General features: G+C 40.3%; 1 protein-coding gene and 1 long non-coding RNA gene across 2 annotated transcripts in view; one reads left to right on the top strand and one right to left on the bottom strand.

Annotated features, from left to right (window-relative positions):
* LOC110835245 (uncharacterized) overlaps positions 1 to 9,816 on the top strand; it is a 35,887-nt gene extending 26,071 nt beyond the window's left edge. The window contains exons 3-4 of the long non-coding RNA XR_002544845.2: positions 3,122 to 3,240; positions 9,698 to 9,816. This is a non-coding gene — a long non-coding RNA (uncharacterized LOC110835245). The remainder of the gene's footprint in view (positions 1 to 3,121; positions 3,241 to 9,697) is intronic.
* Positions 9,817 to 15,410: 5,594 nt separating this feature from the next.
* On the bottom strand, positions 15,411 to 19,044 carry LOC110835232 (V-type proton ATPase 16 kDa proteolipid subunit c). Its single transcript, XM_022075247.2, has 3 exons — positions 18,764 to 19,044; positions 17,846 to 18,035; positions 15,411 to 17,167 (listed from the first exon to the last, which is right to left on the bottom strand). The coding sequence occupies exons 1-3, from the start codon at positions 18,840 to 18,842 to the stop codon at positions 16,963 to 16,965; spliced, it is 474 nt and encodes a 157-aa protein (XP_021930939.1). The 5' UTR covers positions 18,843 to 19,044; the 3' UTR covers positions 15,411 to 16,962.
* Between the last annotated feature and the right edge of the window lie 349 nt (positions 19,045 to 19,393).

Here is a 19,393-nt window from a genome sequence, read left to right as displayed (position 1 = left end):
ATTAATTTAATTTTTTTTTAAACTGCAGACTACACAATGTTTACGTGTTTTTAAAAATTTAAAACCTGTTTTAAAATTCAAGACCTCACACCTTCTCTTCGAAGACCTATGACCACAAAAGTATCGTAACTTGATATTATATGATGTAATTACTTGTGATAAATTAATAACAGAAGCCTTGAAGTGGTGTCTAGTGGCTTGATGTTGATAACATGTTTCATCAGTCGGATGAAACATAATTTCGGCGTGACAAATTACACAGGAAACTGGGAATTTTTCGTAGGGTTGTGACACTGTAGATACTAAAAATCGCCCCGTGGTCTTATCTGCATTATAATAGCAGTCTGTATCTTAACGTTGCGAGCAGGTTGTTTGAATTGTTGCTCGCTTAGGGACCTAGGAGGAGGCCCGTACCTACGCACAAGAAGTCAATAACACGCATACTGGACCTTAGCCAAGCCACGGCACGCCCAACGATAACGGGGTCACGTGTCCTGGGAAAATATTCAAACGAGCTCTCCTCCAGACCGAATCATATTGATGCTGTATCTGTTAGTCCGTTTGTTGAACGAACTACAGATTCAACTGTCAGCTCCTGTGATTTTAATGTCATTGTTATTATTACTTAAAATGAAATAAAATATTTTTTAGATAGGCTCTTGTACACGAAACATCTGCCCTTCGCGATTCACAGCTGATATGCATATTTCTATTAACATCTCTCCATCTGCACGCCACCTGTTCTAACAATAACAATTCTGCTGGCCCATTCCCAAACTTCCAATTATACACTTGTCCTTAAGTTTCTGTGGCCAGATTTCGACGTACGACTACGCCTTTCAAGGATGAGCTTCATCGAATGTTAAGAATAATCTAACGTTTCGGCAGACACTGCTATTGCCATCATCAGGCCGTTTCCCACATTAAATTTTTTTAGTAATTTTATTAATCAATTTAAATATAATGTTGTTAAGATATTTTCCTCCATTTCTTTAATATGCAATAATAATACAGTTTGTTATCGTCATCGAGAGGACACCATAAGTGATAAAATACGACGAAGATTTGAAATGTGTGTCTAAGCCTGACCAAGCGTGCTCCAGCGTGATAAAGCGTGACTAGGCGTGACTACACGTGACGTACTGTAAAAGCGTGACGAATTGTAGCCGTAAGTAGTAAAACGTCAAAAAAAAATTTAAATTTTTACCTAACCTAACAAAATCCACATAACAAACTTAACCTAACCTAACCTAACCCAACCTAACCCAACCTAACCCAACCCAACCTAACCTAACCTAACCCAACCTAACCCAACCTACCTAACCTAACCTAGACCAACCTAACCTAACCTAACCTAACCCAACCTAACCCAACCCAACCTAACCCAACCCAACCCAACCCAACCCAACCTAACCTAACCTAACCCAACCTAACCCAACCTACCTAACCTAACCTAACCTAACCTAACCTAACCTAACCCAACCTAACCCAACCTAACCCAACCCAACCTAACCTAACCTAACCTAACCCAACCTAACCCAACCTACCTAACCTAACCTAGACCAACCTAACCTAACCTAACCTAACCCAACCTAACCCAACCTACCTAACCTAACCTAGACCAACCTAACCTAACCTAACCTAACCCAACCTAACCCAACCTACCTAACCTAACCTAACCTAACCTAACCCAACCTAACCCAACCTAACCCAACCCAACCTAACCTAACCTAACCTAACCCAACCTAACCCAACCTACCTAACCTAACCTAGACCAACCTAACCTAACCTAACCTAACCCAACCTAACCCAACCCAACCTAACCCAACCCAACCCAACCCAACCCAACCTAACCTAACCTAACCCAACCTAACCCAACCTACCTAACCTAACCTAACCTAACCTAACCTAACCTAACCCAACCTAACCCAACCTAACCCAACCCAACCTAACCTAACCTAACCTAACCCAACCTAACCCAACCTACCTAACCTAACCTAGACCAACCTAACCTAACCTAACCTAACCCAACCTAACCCAACCTACCTAACCTAACCTAGACCAACCTAACCTAACCTAACCTAACCCAACCTAACCCAACCTACCTAACCTAACCTAACCTAACCTAACCTAACCTAACCCAACCTAACCCAACCTAACCCAACCCAACCTAACCTAACCTAACCTAACCCAACCTAACCCAACCTACCTAACCTAACCTAGACCAACCTAACCTAACCTAACCTAACCCAACCTAACCCAACCCAACCCAACCTAACCCAACCCAACCCAACCCAACCCAACCTAACCTAACCTAACCCAACCTAACCCAACCTACCTAACCTAACCTAACCTAACCTAACCTAACCCAACCTAACCCAACCTAACCCAACCCAACCTAACCTAACCTAACCTAACCCAACCTAACCCAACCTACCTAACCTAACCTAGACCAACCTAACCTAACCTAACCTAACCCAACCTAACCCAACCTACCTAACCTAACCTAGACCAACCTAACCTAACCTAACCTAACCCAACCTAACCCAACCTACCTAACCTAACCTAACCTAACCTAACCTAACCCAACCTAACCCAACCTAACCCAACCTAACCTAACCTAACCCAACCTAACCCAACCTACCTAACCTAACCTAGACCAACCTAACCTAACCTAACCTAACCCAACCTAACCCAACCCAACCTAACCCAACCCAACCCAACCCAACCCAACCTAACCTAACCTAACCCAACCTAACCCAACCTATCTAACCTAACCTAACCTAACCTAACCTAACCTAACCCAACCCAACCTAACCTAACCTAACCTCACCACACCTAAACTCGGTCCGCCTAATACTGGCTCAGAGACCAGAGCCCAAAAACGTTTCCGGCCTGAAAACCACACTTCTGTGATATAAACACGATTAATCAGCGGCTAACATCAAGGTTTTTTGTTTCATAATATCGCAGCAGAACATCAGAATGCGAATTGTCGCCTAATGTAACCACAAGTTGGCCGGATCGTGCTCGGTACTTGCCCAGAGACACGTGTTTGCTTCCCCCCAGTATTTATTATAGCAATTCAGTCGGCTGTGAAAATGAGTGAACTTGTTTTCAGATTCTATTAGATACAGATGTGAGAACAGCACTAACTAGCCACATCGATGCACTGAGAGGGCAGCACTGTAGCAATGCTAACAGCTGAGGATCGTCGTTCGTGTGCACATGGAGGAGTCCGTAAGTAGCAGGTTCGAATCTCAGTCGGTGTAACAGCTACTTACAGTTTTCCCCAGTCACTCCAAATGCAAAAATGGCGCATTAAAACAAATGACGACTCTGATATTCTTCTCGATTCATATCTTCTGTCATCCGACGCATTGCATGTGATTACATGAAACAACTCGAATTCTACATTAATTGTTCTTTCGCAATGTTTAGTGACTTGCATTGTTGTCGTCCCTCATACATGTCAACAATTAGCCACATAATTATTTTAGGTCCTTCTTGCTTTGAAGAATTACATTGAAATGTCAATGTCGAGAGCAAATAATTAATTGAACAATGTTTGTTGGATTATTAGTACGACCCACTAGAGGTTTATTTATAACACGTTATTAGAATGAATTACTGCAGATTTATGTGTAAAGCATTATTTATAATACACGAAGCCAACATTGTAATCTCACAGCACACAAACGCTCCGTCCTTATCTTATCGTATGTATTGAACTGAAATTCTCTGTCTGTTACGTACATTTCTGGCACGAGAGCTGACAAACCGATTTGCACCAAACGTGGCTTGATTATTCCATCAGAACAATAAGGAAATGTAAGGAATCCGAGAAAGTGTCAAGAGTTCGAGTTCAGTTGAGGTTAGGTTCTCGTAACTCGGGGACTCAGCGTCACAGAAAATGGCGCCAGGACCAAAATGGCTTCCTTTTTCAACGGAAGATCGCAGGAATAAACGTCACAACCCGGAAATATATGTCCTGGGTTTGAGTCCCGTTAAAGATATTTTCTGTATCTAGCGGTTAGAACGCTGGCTTTGTAATCCTGGGGTCTCGGGTTCGATTCCCGGCGGTGCCCGAATTTATAACTTGTGTTGGGCAAGGCCGTGGTCTAGGCAACACGGAGTTTTCCTCCGTGGCATCCCAACAATTACTCCATTCACACACAGAAGAAGGCAATGGCAAACCACTTCTGGATCATCTGCCAAGAACGTATATGAACAGGTCCCAGTCCGAGAAAAGGATGGAAGGATCCTGTTCATATGGACAGAACACTAAATAAATATAATGAAGTAAGAAAGGATGAAGAAACCTGTATGGAACAAATTTGTTTGTTTCGGAGGCGATGACATTACATGATCTGAGGTCACGAACGCGAAGTGTTCTCGGTTCGGGTCTGAGTGAAGGTTAGGTTAGGTTAGGTTTAGGGATGTAATAATAATAAAGAAATGTAATTAAGAAGGAAACGGAGAATATCTTGAAATACAAGGACCTTCTCATTGAAATACAGAGAATTTTGAAAGTGAAATCAAAAGTAATCCCAATAATTATAGCAGCAACTGAAACTGTCTCAAAGTCACTCAGGAAATATTTGGCCAACATTTCGGGCGAACACGACCTCATGAAACTTCAGAAAACCGCCATTTTAGGATCTTCGTACATCATTCGAAAGACGCTGTCGTAAAATATGTAATCATCTCTAAAAATAAAACTATATAATACATGTAACACGTATTAAAAAATGTATTTCGGAAATATCTGCTGCACTATGTATCTTAGGGACAAGGTATTTCTCGGGTACATAGAAGTCAATACACTATAAAGTGGTGAATATTTAATGGAATAATAATGGCGTGCCCTGGACAGTCTTTGTACTGACAGATTTGCCGTCTGTGCGTCGAGCCAACCACCCGGCACGCAGTTTAGATTTCCGTTGAACATAGATTCTCCAGCCATTGGCCTCTTTAGGCAGTTCTGCGATCGCCATTTAGAGGATGATGATGTGTCCCTAGTCATCACCGAACAAGTTGTGAAACGTTCCTTTACTGGCAAAAAGAATTTTTCTGCTCCTGGAATAGATGCCATCAATAATTTTTGGTGGAAAACTTTCACGAGCACACACAAACATTTATCTCGTATCTTTACATCTTTTTTGTGTGGTACAGAGCCCATTCCACCTTGGTTGACAGAAGGGCGCACCGTTCTTATTCCGAAGAAAGGAGATTTGTCTAATCCGGAAAACTACCGACCAATTACCTGTCTTAATACTGTATACAAAGGCGTTCACCTCCATCTTGAACCATATCGACCCTATCTGGAAACAGGTATACTACGAGCAGCGGGTTCATCTGCGTTTCCTTTCCAGTTGGGAGCTGGATTTTGTGTGCTCTAGGCTGATAAGTCGAGGTATTAATTTTGTTGAGACTGTACCTGTGTGTTTTTTGCTAAGAGCAAGGGAAAACCGTAGAAATAAATGTTGGTTCCCTCCACTTGAAAGTCAAAGATTGTTGAAAGCCTAATTTCACAAGTTATATGAGGAACTTCGCATGTATCCAAAAAAAATATTCAGATACAGTAAAACCCCTCAAGTTGGACACCCCTTTATATTAGACACTTTTAATTGGAACCGGCGAATAACCTATAATTTTACATGCCCACAATACCCTATATCTTAGTCACCTCTTTTGTTGTAAGTTGGACACCCCTTTTGTTGTAAGTTGGACACCCCTTTATATTGGACACTTTTAATTGGAACCGGCGAATAACCTATAATTTTACATGCCCACAATACCCTATATCTTAGTCACCTCTTTTGTTGTAAGTTGGACACCCCTTTTGTTGTAAGTTGGACAGGTTCGTGCACTTAACGTAACTTCGATGCTTTTCAGGGAAACTTTTTCAGTTCCATATTTTGTTATTTTGAATTTCTGACTGATGAAGGCCTCCTCTCTGGAGGATTGTCTTATGGACATTGAACCCATCACTGGAATGCAATGCAAGTGCTTAACTATACTTTTGCTGAACCCTTAACTGGACTACAGAATTGCAGAAGACGCAGTTTTAACTCCGTCAGCACTGAGCTTGCATTTGAGTTCAGATTGTGTTAACAGAAATGGAGTTTTTCTTTTTGAGACAGGGAAGCGAAAATTAGTGGAATTAACTTTAGAAAATGTTATTGAGGCTGTGGTGTAATTTACAATGCATGGGAATGGGGTTCAAAATATTATTATTAATACCACTGTCATTAATTCTTAATTCAAGTAAGCCTACAGTAATTAGTGTATGTAAATAAATAGATTACATTGTCATTAGACCACAATCTGATTTTTCTCTTTCCCTCTATCTTGGACACCTCTCTAAGTTGGACACATTTTCGTGGAAACCCAAGTGTCCAACTTAGAGAGGTTGGCTCGATTTCGGCAGTAGAGCTTCACAGACTTCAATACACAGTTTCTATTTAGTTTTCGTCACTGTACTCCGATGTGGCCGGCCTTTTCTCATACTCAGTTACATCAAGGTCGGACAAACAATGGTCGCCGTGCGGCTGTTTCACCGCACGTGCGCTCGCTTCCTACTGAAACAGTGCGTTCCATCAACGCGGCAGAAAAACCGCTCGTACGCGCTGGGTCTAAGTCAGAGATTATGAAGCCCCGTTCTCCATTTCCAGCTACGCGTTTCGTGCGCAGGAATGGTGTCACCTAACAAGGGACTCCAGCCCATTGTAGCTTTTTGGTTGGTTTGAATATCGTCATGACCAATTATCTGTCACAGACGAGACGTGATCTTAATCACCTTTTATCTTAAGTGACAACATATGTTATTGCAGCAATTATCTGCCGTGCTGTATCAAAGCTGGATGATGAATGATAACGCAGACCCGACCAGTGATCATTTGACCGATTTACGACAAAGTTACTGGACTTCCCAGGCCGTTCAGGTTGTCGAGACTTGATAGCAGGGTACAAAATGAGATAGGTAATGCCTTGTAATGTGCATGCTCAATCTTAATAAATTTCGATAACATTTCCTGCCTCGAAATAAAACTTGTCTCTTGAATATTACTTGGGTGCTTATCGTAAAAAAATAGGGTGAACTCGCCGAGTGATTGGCTTCCAACCTAACCTAACCCAATCTAACCTAACCTAACCTAACCTGACGTCATCTAACCTAACCTAACTAAACCTAACCTAACCTCTCCTAACCTAACCTGACGTCATCTAATCTAACCTAACTAAACCTAACCTGACCTCTCCTAACCTAACCTGGCGTCATCTAACCTAACCTAACTAAACCTAACCTAACCTCTCCTAACCTAACCTGACGTCATCTAATCTAACCTAACTAAACCTAACCTGACCTCTCCTAACCTAACCTAAACTAACCTAATCTAATCTAACCTAACCCAACCTAACCTGACGTAATCTAACCTAACTAAACCTAACCTAACCTAACGTAACCAATCGCTAAAGAACTCTGTCCAATAGAGTTCCACTTGTCGCAAGATGTCACGAAACTTAGTTGACCATTACAAATAGCTTTTTGGCTGGTTACTTTATTTATATTCTCATAATCGACTTATCGAACACTCCGCTTCTTTTGTTATAAAAATGAAAATCGTTATGCGCAGACCCGTACTTCCGAGTAGTAAAAGTGTTATTGCATCACTAAACTGTTCAGTACGTGCACAGATGATTAACTCAGCTAACACAAATATCATGAGGTGTAAACTTGTGAAGACGTCAAAGTTGGACGTTACCATACATTTTCTAGTCTGCTGATTCTAATTCGGATTAGTTTTAAATGTTTTGAGTCGCAAAAGACGAGGGAAGATGTCACTTGGAAGATGTAGGTCTGCATGAGAGGATTACATTTAAATTAATCTTATAAAAGAACAAAGTTTTATTCAAGAAATTTTACCATGACGGATAAGAAGCTTGCTTCCGTCTAAAACTGGAACCTTTGCTGTGTCCACTTGTACCACTAAATCACATCTAGTTTTAAATGATATATATTATTTGCAAACTGTCTAAAAATTTTCGTCTTAGACTAAATATTTCTTCAGAAAAGAAAAATAGGTACCACCGCGATTTTAGATTGAAATGTACACTGATGATGGTCCACATTAAAACGAAACGCGTTTGTCAATCATCATGGTAAACTAATTCAAAGGCCTCACGGCTCGCACACCCAAATCATGAAGGCCTTCAGCTGAAGTGAGTCGCAGAGGCCTTCAAGATCCCACCCCGTCTGGGTTCAAATCCTAGAGAGCCAACTAACCAAAATCCTTTGCACGAAGGACAAGTTGCCTGACGGGGTAACCTCCCATCAGCAGCAACAGACCCTGGGTTATATAGTCGAGGCTACCGCCACGACTAAACCCCCGTTAACGTAAGCAAATTCCTGTTTCCAGCAATGCGTCTCGTAAGCAGGAATGGTGTAACGTAGCAAGGGACGGCGTCTTGAACTCCCGACCTTAGTTAGCTGAAGGAGATTCAATAATTGCAATAAGAGAGGTAAAGGGCTTGAATCCGGCCCAGGGGGACATGGTTTTCCTCAGTCTGTAACCTTAAACATAGTACAGAATGTCTCACTCTGACCGAGGTGATTGAAGATGGAGATAGTATGTTCCTCCGAAATGTCGGTACCTTACCTACAAGTACACAGAGCATTATAATCTAGAACAGTGGTATTCAACCTGGGGTACGCGTACCCCTGGGGGTACGCGAAGACATCTTAGGGGGAACGTGAAATTTTAAAAAAATTAATATTATTTTATGATAATCACTGAATAATCAGTAATGTAATTTATTTAATTTATTTTAGATGTGGATTATATACTATGTATAACTTGAATTATACACCAACAACTTTGGGGGTACAAAGTTGAAGAGAAATTATATCTGGGGGTATTATTTTTTATTTAGTGTTCTGTCTGACGAAAGGTCCATATGAACAGGATCCTTCCATCCTTTTCTCGGACTGGGACCTGTTCATATACGTTTTTGGCAGATGATCCAGAAGTGGTTTGCCATTGCCTTCTTCTGTGTGTGAATGGAGTAATTGTTGGGATGCCACGGAGGAAAACTCCGTGTTGCCTAGACCACGGCCTTGCCCAACACAATTTATAAATTCGGGCACCGCCGGGAATCGAACCCGAGACCCCAGGATTACAAGGCCAGCGTTCAGGTTGAATACCACTGATCTAGAATACAAACATGGGCAAGCTTTAATTACCAGCATCGATCATGTTGGCGTGTCCGACTAATGAGCGGTTACTATCTGTACCACGAAGTAACACTTTCGTCATTGAGCTGTGAGTTAGCCCCACTAGTCTTTTCGCACGAGAGTCAGGTCCTCCCGTGGACTCGATCTCTGGATCATCTGTGGTTCTGGCTTAATTGCTCGGGTTTTAGAACCTGTGGCACAGGAGTTGGTAGCCCTGCATTCTTTTGTTTCTCACAGTTTTTGACATTCAGCAGACGACGTCTAATTTGGAGAATATTTTGTTCATCAAAATAATAATAATATTATGAAACAAAACAAAATTCAGACGTAATAAGGCAAATTTCATGAGCAATTCAATTAATATGCGTGCTACATGTTAAACCCATCACGTACTTCATTCTAATACTGTAATATTTGATAAGTATAATCTGTGCTCGTCTACATTACGACATTTTCTTACAGCATCAAGGAAATTAAATATCTGGATGAAAGTTACACCGGCTCAGGTAATAATCCTGTCCGCCATGGATGAACGTGTCCCGCGGTGGATTTCGCAGACTCAAACTTCAGATGAATTCTGTATCGTGTAGACGTGAATACATTTACCTTGGATTTCGTTACGTTTTCCTTACTGAACAAGTTGCCTTAATGTCTTCCTTTAATCTCATCAGCTGGTCCGTGGAATTCCGTACGTCTAGGTTATGTCTGTCTTTGCTGATATCAGCAAAATCCTCGTAAGCGATTTAGCGCTGAATTTTACGTTGCAAAAATATCATTGAATTAGAAGCTTAAAATGACACGTGAATTGTAATCAGGGCAGCTGAGGATAACAGAAAGTAAACAAGGTCGTGGTCTATTTAAAACGGTGAAAGTTCGAGAACTTCGAATGCGATATGCTCACAACACACGACGGCCAATTTCGTAGAACGGAAAATAACATTTCACTTCCGGTGACCCCGGAAGCAACGTCACTTACATTTGATGGTTATGACGTGGAGGCTGTGAGACCATTAGAGGACGAATTCAATGCATTAGCATTTAATATCATGGTAAGTTGTATCTAACCCGTGAAAATATTTTTATGGAGGCATACGAAATATTTTCCTATGTGATAATTGTTGAGTAATTATATTAAATTAACAAAAATTTCTTTAAGCAATTATCATATAATGAAGTATACATATTTGTAAGAGCCATGCGACTGTCGTTTATTTGTAACAAATTGACGGATTTTCATAAAACTTGGTATAAACATAATGTATTAGGCGGCTATCTCAGTTTAGTAAGATCTGAGGTTCTCAACGGCGGTAACTCCGAAGATGGCTGTCTTCTGGATTGTAGCGCCGCGTAGTCTGGTAGAAATTTACCTATGTTTCGGAGGTCTTTTTTGCCTCCATCATCACGGTGACACAATGCAGAAGACAGACATCTTCGTACATCACTTTGAGATGTTGAATCCTTACCATTAATCGACAAAATTGGGGCCGTGCGCGCGATGTACAAGCCTCAAGGTTTCAGTGCTAATTGATATTTGAAAGAATGGAATGTAAAACAAAATGGCATGCAAATGGAATATGGAAAAGCGAGATGGTAAGTATATGTACCACCTGCTTCAACAATCAGTAACACTTAATTCTGTATTTATGAGTTTCGTATGATTCTCGCTGCAAACATCGACAACCATTTCATCTTTGTAACGGTGAAGTGTTGTGTTTTCTTCGCGGTACGGACCGAATTCTTAAATATTATTTAGACGCCCTTCGGCTTCAAAGATACAATCCTTACAGACAGGGACGGAGAAATAGATATTCGCTTTTCTGTGTCTTGTCTGAGCTCAGTAGAACCATTTGTGAGCTGCGTGGTACATGCACTAGGACAACCTACCGTCTCTGTTGCAAGCGGCTAGCCTTGTATTTTGTCTCGCTCTGCCAGAGATTACATAACCGCGATATATATAGTCCTCTTACTTTACGGTGACCGCTAGTACGAGACGACTCCAATGTTTTGTGGCGCGTCTGACTAGTCCACTGGAAGGAGGCAGTTCGCTTAGGATCGTTCCAGCGGACGAGTCATTTGTAATCTGATGATGTCATTAATAATTATTATCAAAATGTACAGGTGTGGAGTCTTTCTCTGTGGAACAAAATTGTACAAGAATTTGTATTTCTAAATTGTAGTTTATTTGTTCATAGTTTTGTGGAATATGCCCCTCGGCGTGATCATCATGAATGCCTTTTGGTTGTTCTAAAGAATTTTCTTGGTATAAAAGAACTGAAGAATTTCAAAGGTCTGAGAAATCTTTATAGTAGTTCAGTAGTAGAAAATAAACAGTTGAGTAACGCAGTGTAAACCAGGTATGGAGAAGACTGAGCCTGCAAAGTTCTTTTTAACCTGGATGATGGTCTTATCTCTGCTTAATTAAGAACCACGTCGCGATTTATTCGTATCCTTGGAACTAGGTTAGGTTATGTTAGGTTAGGTTATGTTAGTTTAGGTTAGGTTAGGTTAGCGTTCGCTTTCAAGACCCAGAGAAAGACCCGTGGCTCCCGCAGACTATCTCGACGTGTTCCTGCCGGAAATTGAACTCAGGCTGTCGAGGTTCTACACTAGTCTCCACACTGACCGAGCTTCCCGGGTGCTAAGTAAAACACGTGAAAATATTCAGAGCTAAACGAAGACGTATTGGTCAGTCACAAGGCTGGTTGTGCAACACAGAAAAAATCCTAATTTTTTACCCACTACATCAGTAAATCTCATGATAATTAGTGGTTAATATTTTCCCAGAGATCTGTCGTCTCTTCCCGGAAACCCTCGACTCAAGCCAACGTAAATTATGAAGACTGTAGCGTTCGCCACTTCTCACTGCCTTGGAACATGAGAAGGCCACCACTACTTCCGGCCCCCAGCATTTATGTCCCTGTTCAACGATTTCATTTAAAATGTTAATTTCTCGCTGAGTTCTATTATCGTAATTTTCCATCTTCTCGGCTGACATAAAATCATCTGTGCTCTTAGATACGTAATATATGCCGTTTCTAACCTTCCTTTCTGGTCCTCTCTGATCTCACGTCCTTATAAATAGCTTGGAAGGACTTCCTTCCTATTTTTATGTTTAAGCGTTTTACGTGTAGTTGAATCTTTTAATTCTGCCTTTGCGTCTGTACCATTTTAAACAACTATGACAACCAGGGAAACTGAAACTGGTCACTTCCTGCGAAACGCTTTCCATTCACAGACGATATATTACGTTATTCTCATACTTGCCTCGTAAAATCTCTCATCCCTCTTATATTACACGATATCCTGCACATTTGCGATATACGTCTACTTGTTTGAGGTTTGGCAATCATGTAGTTGTGGCGTCAGGGAGTCGAGATGTTAAATGATTCTGCAGTTTTGTTTCAAACAATGGTTGGCATTCAGTTTACTTTGTGGCTGCAATATTCTGAGTGTTTCGGCGAATTTTATTAGTTTACAAAGTTCATCGCAATAATAAAACCCCACGTTTTTACTTTTAAATTCTCTAGATCAACATAACAATCGAAACCAAGGAAGAACACGAGAATCCTGTCAGGACAGCCTAACTTCGAAACCAGAGAAGTTAAATGCAGGATCTTGGTATCTTGTGTAATGATAACATTTTGAATATTATGCACGTTTCTATAGTAACTTTTCCTGCTGTCTGTCATGAGGAACTTGTACAATGTTTGTTCTTTGACGGCGAAAATTAATGTATTACTTCAACAGATACGGTTATGTTCGTAATTACCAGGCATGTGTGGTACTGAAAATCATGCAGAAACATAAGTAATGCAATTATTTATAATTTCTGATAGCCTCTGCACATGAATGAAGGCATTTAAGGGAAAGTAAACACACTTGTACTTCCAGAACTTGTTTCTGTGTATCACAGAGTCATACAGATTTAAAAAGGTGAATGCATATAATTAGTAATGATATAATAGTAATCCTAATCACGAATTAAGTATTTTGGCATCCCAGACCTTCCCCATGTTACTCTGTCATTAGGTTTGTATTCAGAATTCCTCATGCGTCATGTATTTTATTATCTAAAACAAGTTTTGCATTAGTGAGGTTATGTAGCCTAATTTCAGTTGTTCTTTGGAGTCCCTCTTCTGTCCGAGCAGCTGATCATCGTCGAATACAATGGCGAGAAATGAAGTAGAATGAGATGGACGGGGCATGAAATAGACTTGGGCGTAGTTCGATTGTTTTTTTCCCTTCAAAACTTGTCTCAAAATAGTGTGCGCAATGGATTCAGATGGCTCTGGGCTGACTGCAGTGCAGCGAGACACTCGTGCAAACATAATATTGAGGACACGTAATTTCCTGTTCAGCTGAGCGATCATTTCCTTGTCAAGGTCTTTGCTCCAAATATTTACCAGACCTTTATAAAGATTGTAAAATGCGAGGTGGTGTGTTAATTAATATCAACGTCAGATTTGAATCAGAACCGTATACTTTCAGAGTCATGACTGTCCATCTGTAAGGTTCTGATGTTATACAGACGGACGTACTTAAGTTCGTGACGTCATCTCGGAACCTCTTGTAATACCAAGAACTAACATTTCCTTGCTTAAAGAACAGTACTTCAGAATATATCAGACAGTGAGAATAAATGAATGCGTGTTTACCGAGCTCAGTTCTCGAGGACAGAGCTTTACCCAAGGCCATGGCTGCAGAATGTGATTGCACTGAAATTAGGTACTATTTGCCTCTAGATATCTTTAAAAATGGCTACATATGACATCAATTACATCAGTCACGATATGGAAAATGATGACAGCTGAGGAATTTGCATGCAAATCAGCTGTATCAGTCTGCTGGTACAATTCAAGGTCAATTCATTGCAAGTAGCGTGAAGTATCATTGGACGCATCAGCCAGTCGATACAAATCGAGTTTTAAATGTCTGCCGGATTACCCTAGAGTTTGTTGTGTATTTAAACGTCATTGAAACAAACACTAGACAGAGTTAGGGAATTTGAGACTTTTTATATTAGTCCATACACATTGAAATTAAAACATCAGTTGTTGTTGTCCCCATGAAATATATTCCATTTTTCCATGTTACATCTATCGCAAAGTAAGTCAATGACTTTAGTCATCACCAGTCGAGATATCCGTACAGCGCTGCATGAATTGGATTCTGCACAAAATTGCACACAAACTACCATTTTCCCTCATTATCTGCAGGATACCAGATTTGATCTAAACCTGCTGACATGTTTCGTGGTTTTATTCAGTTCGTTCAGCCAAATGCTGGGATACCACCTTGCAACAGACAATGGTTCACCAACTTTCACATTCTTTCCAACTCATTTACGACAGCAGTTCAGCTGAAAAAGCAATTAAGTTCAACCAAGCATCATTAAATCTTGAAGTCAAGATTTCAGCAGACCGGAGAAACCAGTCTCGTGATCACTTTGCGCAAACCTGCAAGATCTCAATCAAGTCCATTGCCTTGAGACAAAAGCGGCGTGGACGATGACTAGAGGTTTCGGGATATCTGTTGTCGATGTGATTAGGCAAGGTGAGGAGAGCGGGGACATCCCTCGAGCAATGTCCCTCCCCCTATGTCATTCAGGTAAATGAAGTGATGAACAACGTTACAGGTTTTGCTGCTGCATGATAAAGGCTAATATGGGATAAATTTCCTTGATTTCAAGAGCAGTGTTTTTAAAAAATGCCTGCCACATCTTTTGTTCAATAGCTGGAATTTATTTAAAGTTAAATTTCCTACACAGCGACCATATATAATTCCCTGAGAGAAGTCTGAATGACGAGTAACAGTATATTGTGGGGGAGTATTATGTAACTCCACTGCCTTGGTCAATTCCAGCAACAGAAGAACAGTATTACGTAGACAAACGTACAATGAAGGCTGACTTTCTGTGGGGGGGGGGGGGGGGGGGGGACAACTAAACTTACCAGAGATTAAAAACTGAAGCCGTAACCTATCGCAACTGGCACTTGGAAAAGGGAGCCTGAAATGGTAGCAAATGCGCACATACAATTCCCTTCTGTTAGGTTACTATTTAGTCCGTCATGCAAAATGGAATTAAAGATCTTAATTGTGCATAAAACATGTCATGACAGTTAACATCTTTATAGACCAGAGCTCCAAGTCAAGGCTGCCGGGAAATATTCACATATTTATCATTTTCTCATTTTTTTATTTCCGTCATAATCTCATTCATACACCAATAACAGACACGTGCTATTCATACACCAGGTAAACAATTTCAATTTAAGGTTGTTTAAAAACATTTCATGTGCTCTAGACTACATACCCAAGAGCTACTGTTACGCTTACTTGAAACCATGGCTGCGGACAGCTGAAGATTTTACGTGAAACATAATATCATGCACAGCCATATGTGAAGCTTTTCAAAATAATCTTGGGTCAAGAAAAGAATTAATACACCCCAACCCACAGCTAAAACGTGGAAGAACACAGAAATCTTCTGCTTTTAAACACCGTGTCTGAAATATTTGTGCCGAAGCTAAAAAGAGCAGGTTGCCTGCTAACATACAAGAATTACACCAGTAAATGGTATCGGAATACACAGTTCACATCTACACAAAATAATAAATTTGTTTACAACTTTCTGACCAAACTATACCACCTACAGCCAAACCAACTGCTCAATATAAGATTATCAGTGTCGACAAAAATTATGAACATGAGTTTGGCAACAAGGAAGAAAAATCATTTTTGCCAGTAACGGTAGTAGATCGACACGGTCTGTCCGTGGGTCAGACATATACACCATACACAAATACCAGAACTTAAAGGTTTCCCGCGATTACTCAGAAGTCGCTCGATCCAAGTCTTCAAGTTCGAAACACGCCTACGGTGGATGTCCAGCAGAAAATCATTAATCATGGTGATGTATCGCCCTATACCTCGGACGTCAGCAGAGCAGCAAATGGAATGTACACATATTGTTAAACCCTCATTCCCCATTTTAAGAATATTTGTGGAAATAAGTGAACTACCCAACTTCTATCTTGCATTTCTTTTACAACTACAACCAAAGTTTTGTTATGAGTGTCTTTATATTTATTTATAGAGCTACAATTACTTTCAGTCACACCAAAAGCTAGACCACAGACACTAACATCAGTTCTCTCTTCTCATCTGTGGCGAGTGGCGGCGATTCTGTAGCAAATCTCCTCACTCCAGACAAAACACGAGACAGGACATCATAAGATACAGAATACACAGATTCATTCAAGCAATGTTCATCCACCACTCTACAAAAGAAATGTGTTGTTCAAATGTTTCGCAATTCACATCGCAATCGGGACTCTGCATTATAAATATTGACTTCAAATGTACATCTTATCTAGAACTATGTGCACGTTAACGCACTCACTGAGCTCAACCCAGATGGCGACACACGAAATAGCTACAAACTCGACGGTACTGCTCAACTTTTAATCAACACACATCTCTGAATGGGAACATATGCTTGTATATAACATCCAGTATTTATATAAAAAAAAAGTGATACTTTCCATTCAAGTGCCAATTAAACTAGGCTATGATAATTATTTTACAAATGAGGATGTGGCCTTGGAAGTCAACTCATGGTGAGAAATACAGCCAAAACCCATCATGTTAAGGTGACTTCCGCCCGCCCGCAACAAATTACTTTTCTTACACGTGAATGATGGGAACTCATAACAAGGATCAACAGTTTATTTGGTGTACAGGTAGATGGCAACAATGAGTCCGTAAAGACCCAACACCTCAGCGAAAATGAGGATCAGAATCATTCCCACAAAGAGACGGGGCTGCTGGGCCGTGCCTCTGACACCGGCATCGCCGACGATACCTATGGCAAATCCGGCGGCCAACCCGCTGAATCCTACGGCGAGCCCCGCGCCCAAGTGGACAAACCCCCTGCAAACAAGCATTATATGATTAGTCCCATCTGATGGTAAGTGGCAGTCACCCAGTTGTATTTAAAAGATAAGAATGTATATTTATAGCAGGTTGCAAGAACTAGAGGTCTACCCCCAATACTAAACCACTGCCTGTTTCATGGCGAAGAGGGCACATGCCCCAGTTAAAGCAGCCGACCTTGAGACAAATGGACCTACAAAATATGGTAATATGACAGCAGCAATGAACTAAAAGCATAACCATGTCACACAGTATTATCTTTTCTGTTCAAAAAGACTAGTTGTAATGATCCACTACAAAAAAATGCAAATAGGAAAGTATGAAGCTGTGGACAGTTGTTTCTAAACATATATATATATTTAAATTCAGCCAATTCTGAAATATCATGAATAGGTGAACAAAACAGCTGGGGGGGGGGATTAGCTGGGGACTTTGCATGCAAGTAATAACTGTAATGATAAAAAAGACACATTTTTCCACCTCTGAAACAGTTACCACATACCTACATTCTACCTCTAAAATATTTACCATGTACTCTTTTCAGTTGTAATAACCACAAACCTCTGCGTAACTAAATATTTACACAGCTTTATAAACACCAGAAAAGACCAACAAATGCCTTCACTGCGCTCATTTTAATGACATAAAATTAACAGACGGTAGCTCAACACTTACTTGAAAAGAGAGTATTTGTCAGGTTCCTCTAGTGCGCCAGCTATCAGTACGGCCACGACCAGACCGTAGATGGCGAGAATACCTGCCATGACTACAGGAATGATGGATTTCATAATAAGTTCTGGTCTCATCACTGACATAGCAGCAATACCAGTGCCTGATTTTGCCGTGCCATATGCTGCACCAAGGGCTGAAACAAATTAAGAACACATGCACTGCAACTCTTTTTCTGAATTACAGACCAACTCATTTTGTTCACTTCAATTTCATACATGCTACAACTGATTCTACACTAGTCACTCTCCAAAGCTATCATGTACTTACATTTTAATATTACATACAATTATAGCACAGAAGTGCCTGCATATATATACATTATTTAATTACATTACGAATATAAACGTATTTTTCTATATAGAAATATATGTATGTAACAACTTTTAAACCATTTGCTCGATGGAATGTAATCTCGTAACTATGAAATAACGTGAAAGCCGTCACTAACATGCAATACAATTCGGTCCCAATCCTTTGTCATACAACTGGAAAGTCAATAACCGGGGAAAATAAATTCCTTCGCCCAATTACTAATTGTAGTTAAGTGGGTAATTTGCAAATTTATGGTGCGCACTTAAATACGCAACTTCAAAAACCATTCAGACCCAACATGAGTCACGCATTTTAACAGATTTCAAGCTTATCTGAAAGTAAATTACTTCATGTTTCGGTCGAAGGTGGCCAGGTGATTTAACTTTACACTTGTACGACACAATGTACTCTTATTCCAATGTGAAAGTAACTACAGGTTCGTTTACTAATATTCATTAAATACGATTTATAAGAATAATGCATTTTTGTACCACTTTGTTCTGACTTGGGAGGTTCATAATTCCAATCAATAGTTCTGTGATTACTCACCACTGAAAACGATCGCCGACGCGGCACCCATTACACCAAAGAAGGGTCCGTACACGGGATGTTCTTGATCAATCGCCATTTTAATGTGGAGTATTTACAGGTTCCTTAATATGCCAACAGAACAATCTTCATGCACTCACTCTCTACCTTGCACTAATCTGCCCACTGTCAAATATGGCCTACACAACGGTATGGGTCATGTGATGAGTAGAAATTTTCAGGTGCAGCTATACTGTATGCAGAGCTTCTATTGGCTGACAAGCAGGACTGTGAGACCCAAAGACGAATAGAAATATCACTCTGAAACCCATTTCCATGACGTCATTAGATGAGCAGACCCGCCGAACAGCTATGTACTCTACTATTCAATGTTGATAAGGCTTCCATGTAGAATTAGTCACAGAGCACCAATATGATAATTTCAGAGTAAAGGAGGTGGATTGAAGCAATAGAAATTTGCATGTTAAAAGTGCTAAATTTTGTTGGGTTTTCTTGCAAGTTACAGGTTCCGTAACGTTCATTTACACCTGTGTGTATTAAAATTAAACGCTTTATTCTGTAGGAACATTGATTCCAGTAATTACAAAAGACTAAATTTGTCATTATATCATATAGATAATGAGATATTAA

The sequence above is a fragment of the Zootermopsis nevadensis genome, unplaced genomic scaffold (genome assembly GCF_977971745.1).
Source record: "Zootermopsis nevadensis isolate Lab colony 2312 unplaced genomic scaffold, Znev_1.0 Znev_ptg000017l, whole genome shotgun sequence".
Lineage (NCBI taxonomy): Eukaryota > Metazoa > Arthropoda > Insecta > Blattodea > Termopsidae > Zootermopsis > Zootermopsis nevadensis.
The sequence above is the reverse complement of the archived record's forward strand: the minus strand, read 5'-3'. Positions and strand labels throughout refer to the sequence as shown.

Bases quoted from the DNA above. Each gene is read 5' to 3' on its own strand.
- LOC110835232 (XM_022075247.2), bottom strand. From the start codon at position 18,842: ATGGCGATTGATCAAGAACATCCCGTGTACGGACCCTTCTTTGGTGTA. The intron at 18,036-18,763 runs GTGAGTAATCAC...AATTTGTTTCAG, and splicing joins GTCGGCGATCGTTTTCAGTG to CCCTTGGTGCAGCATATGGC. The intron at 17,168-17,845 runs GTAAGTGTTGAG...GCTTGTTTGCAG, and splicing joins GACAAATACTCTCTTTTCAA to GGGGTTTGTCCACTTGGGCG.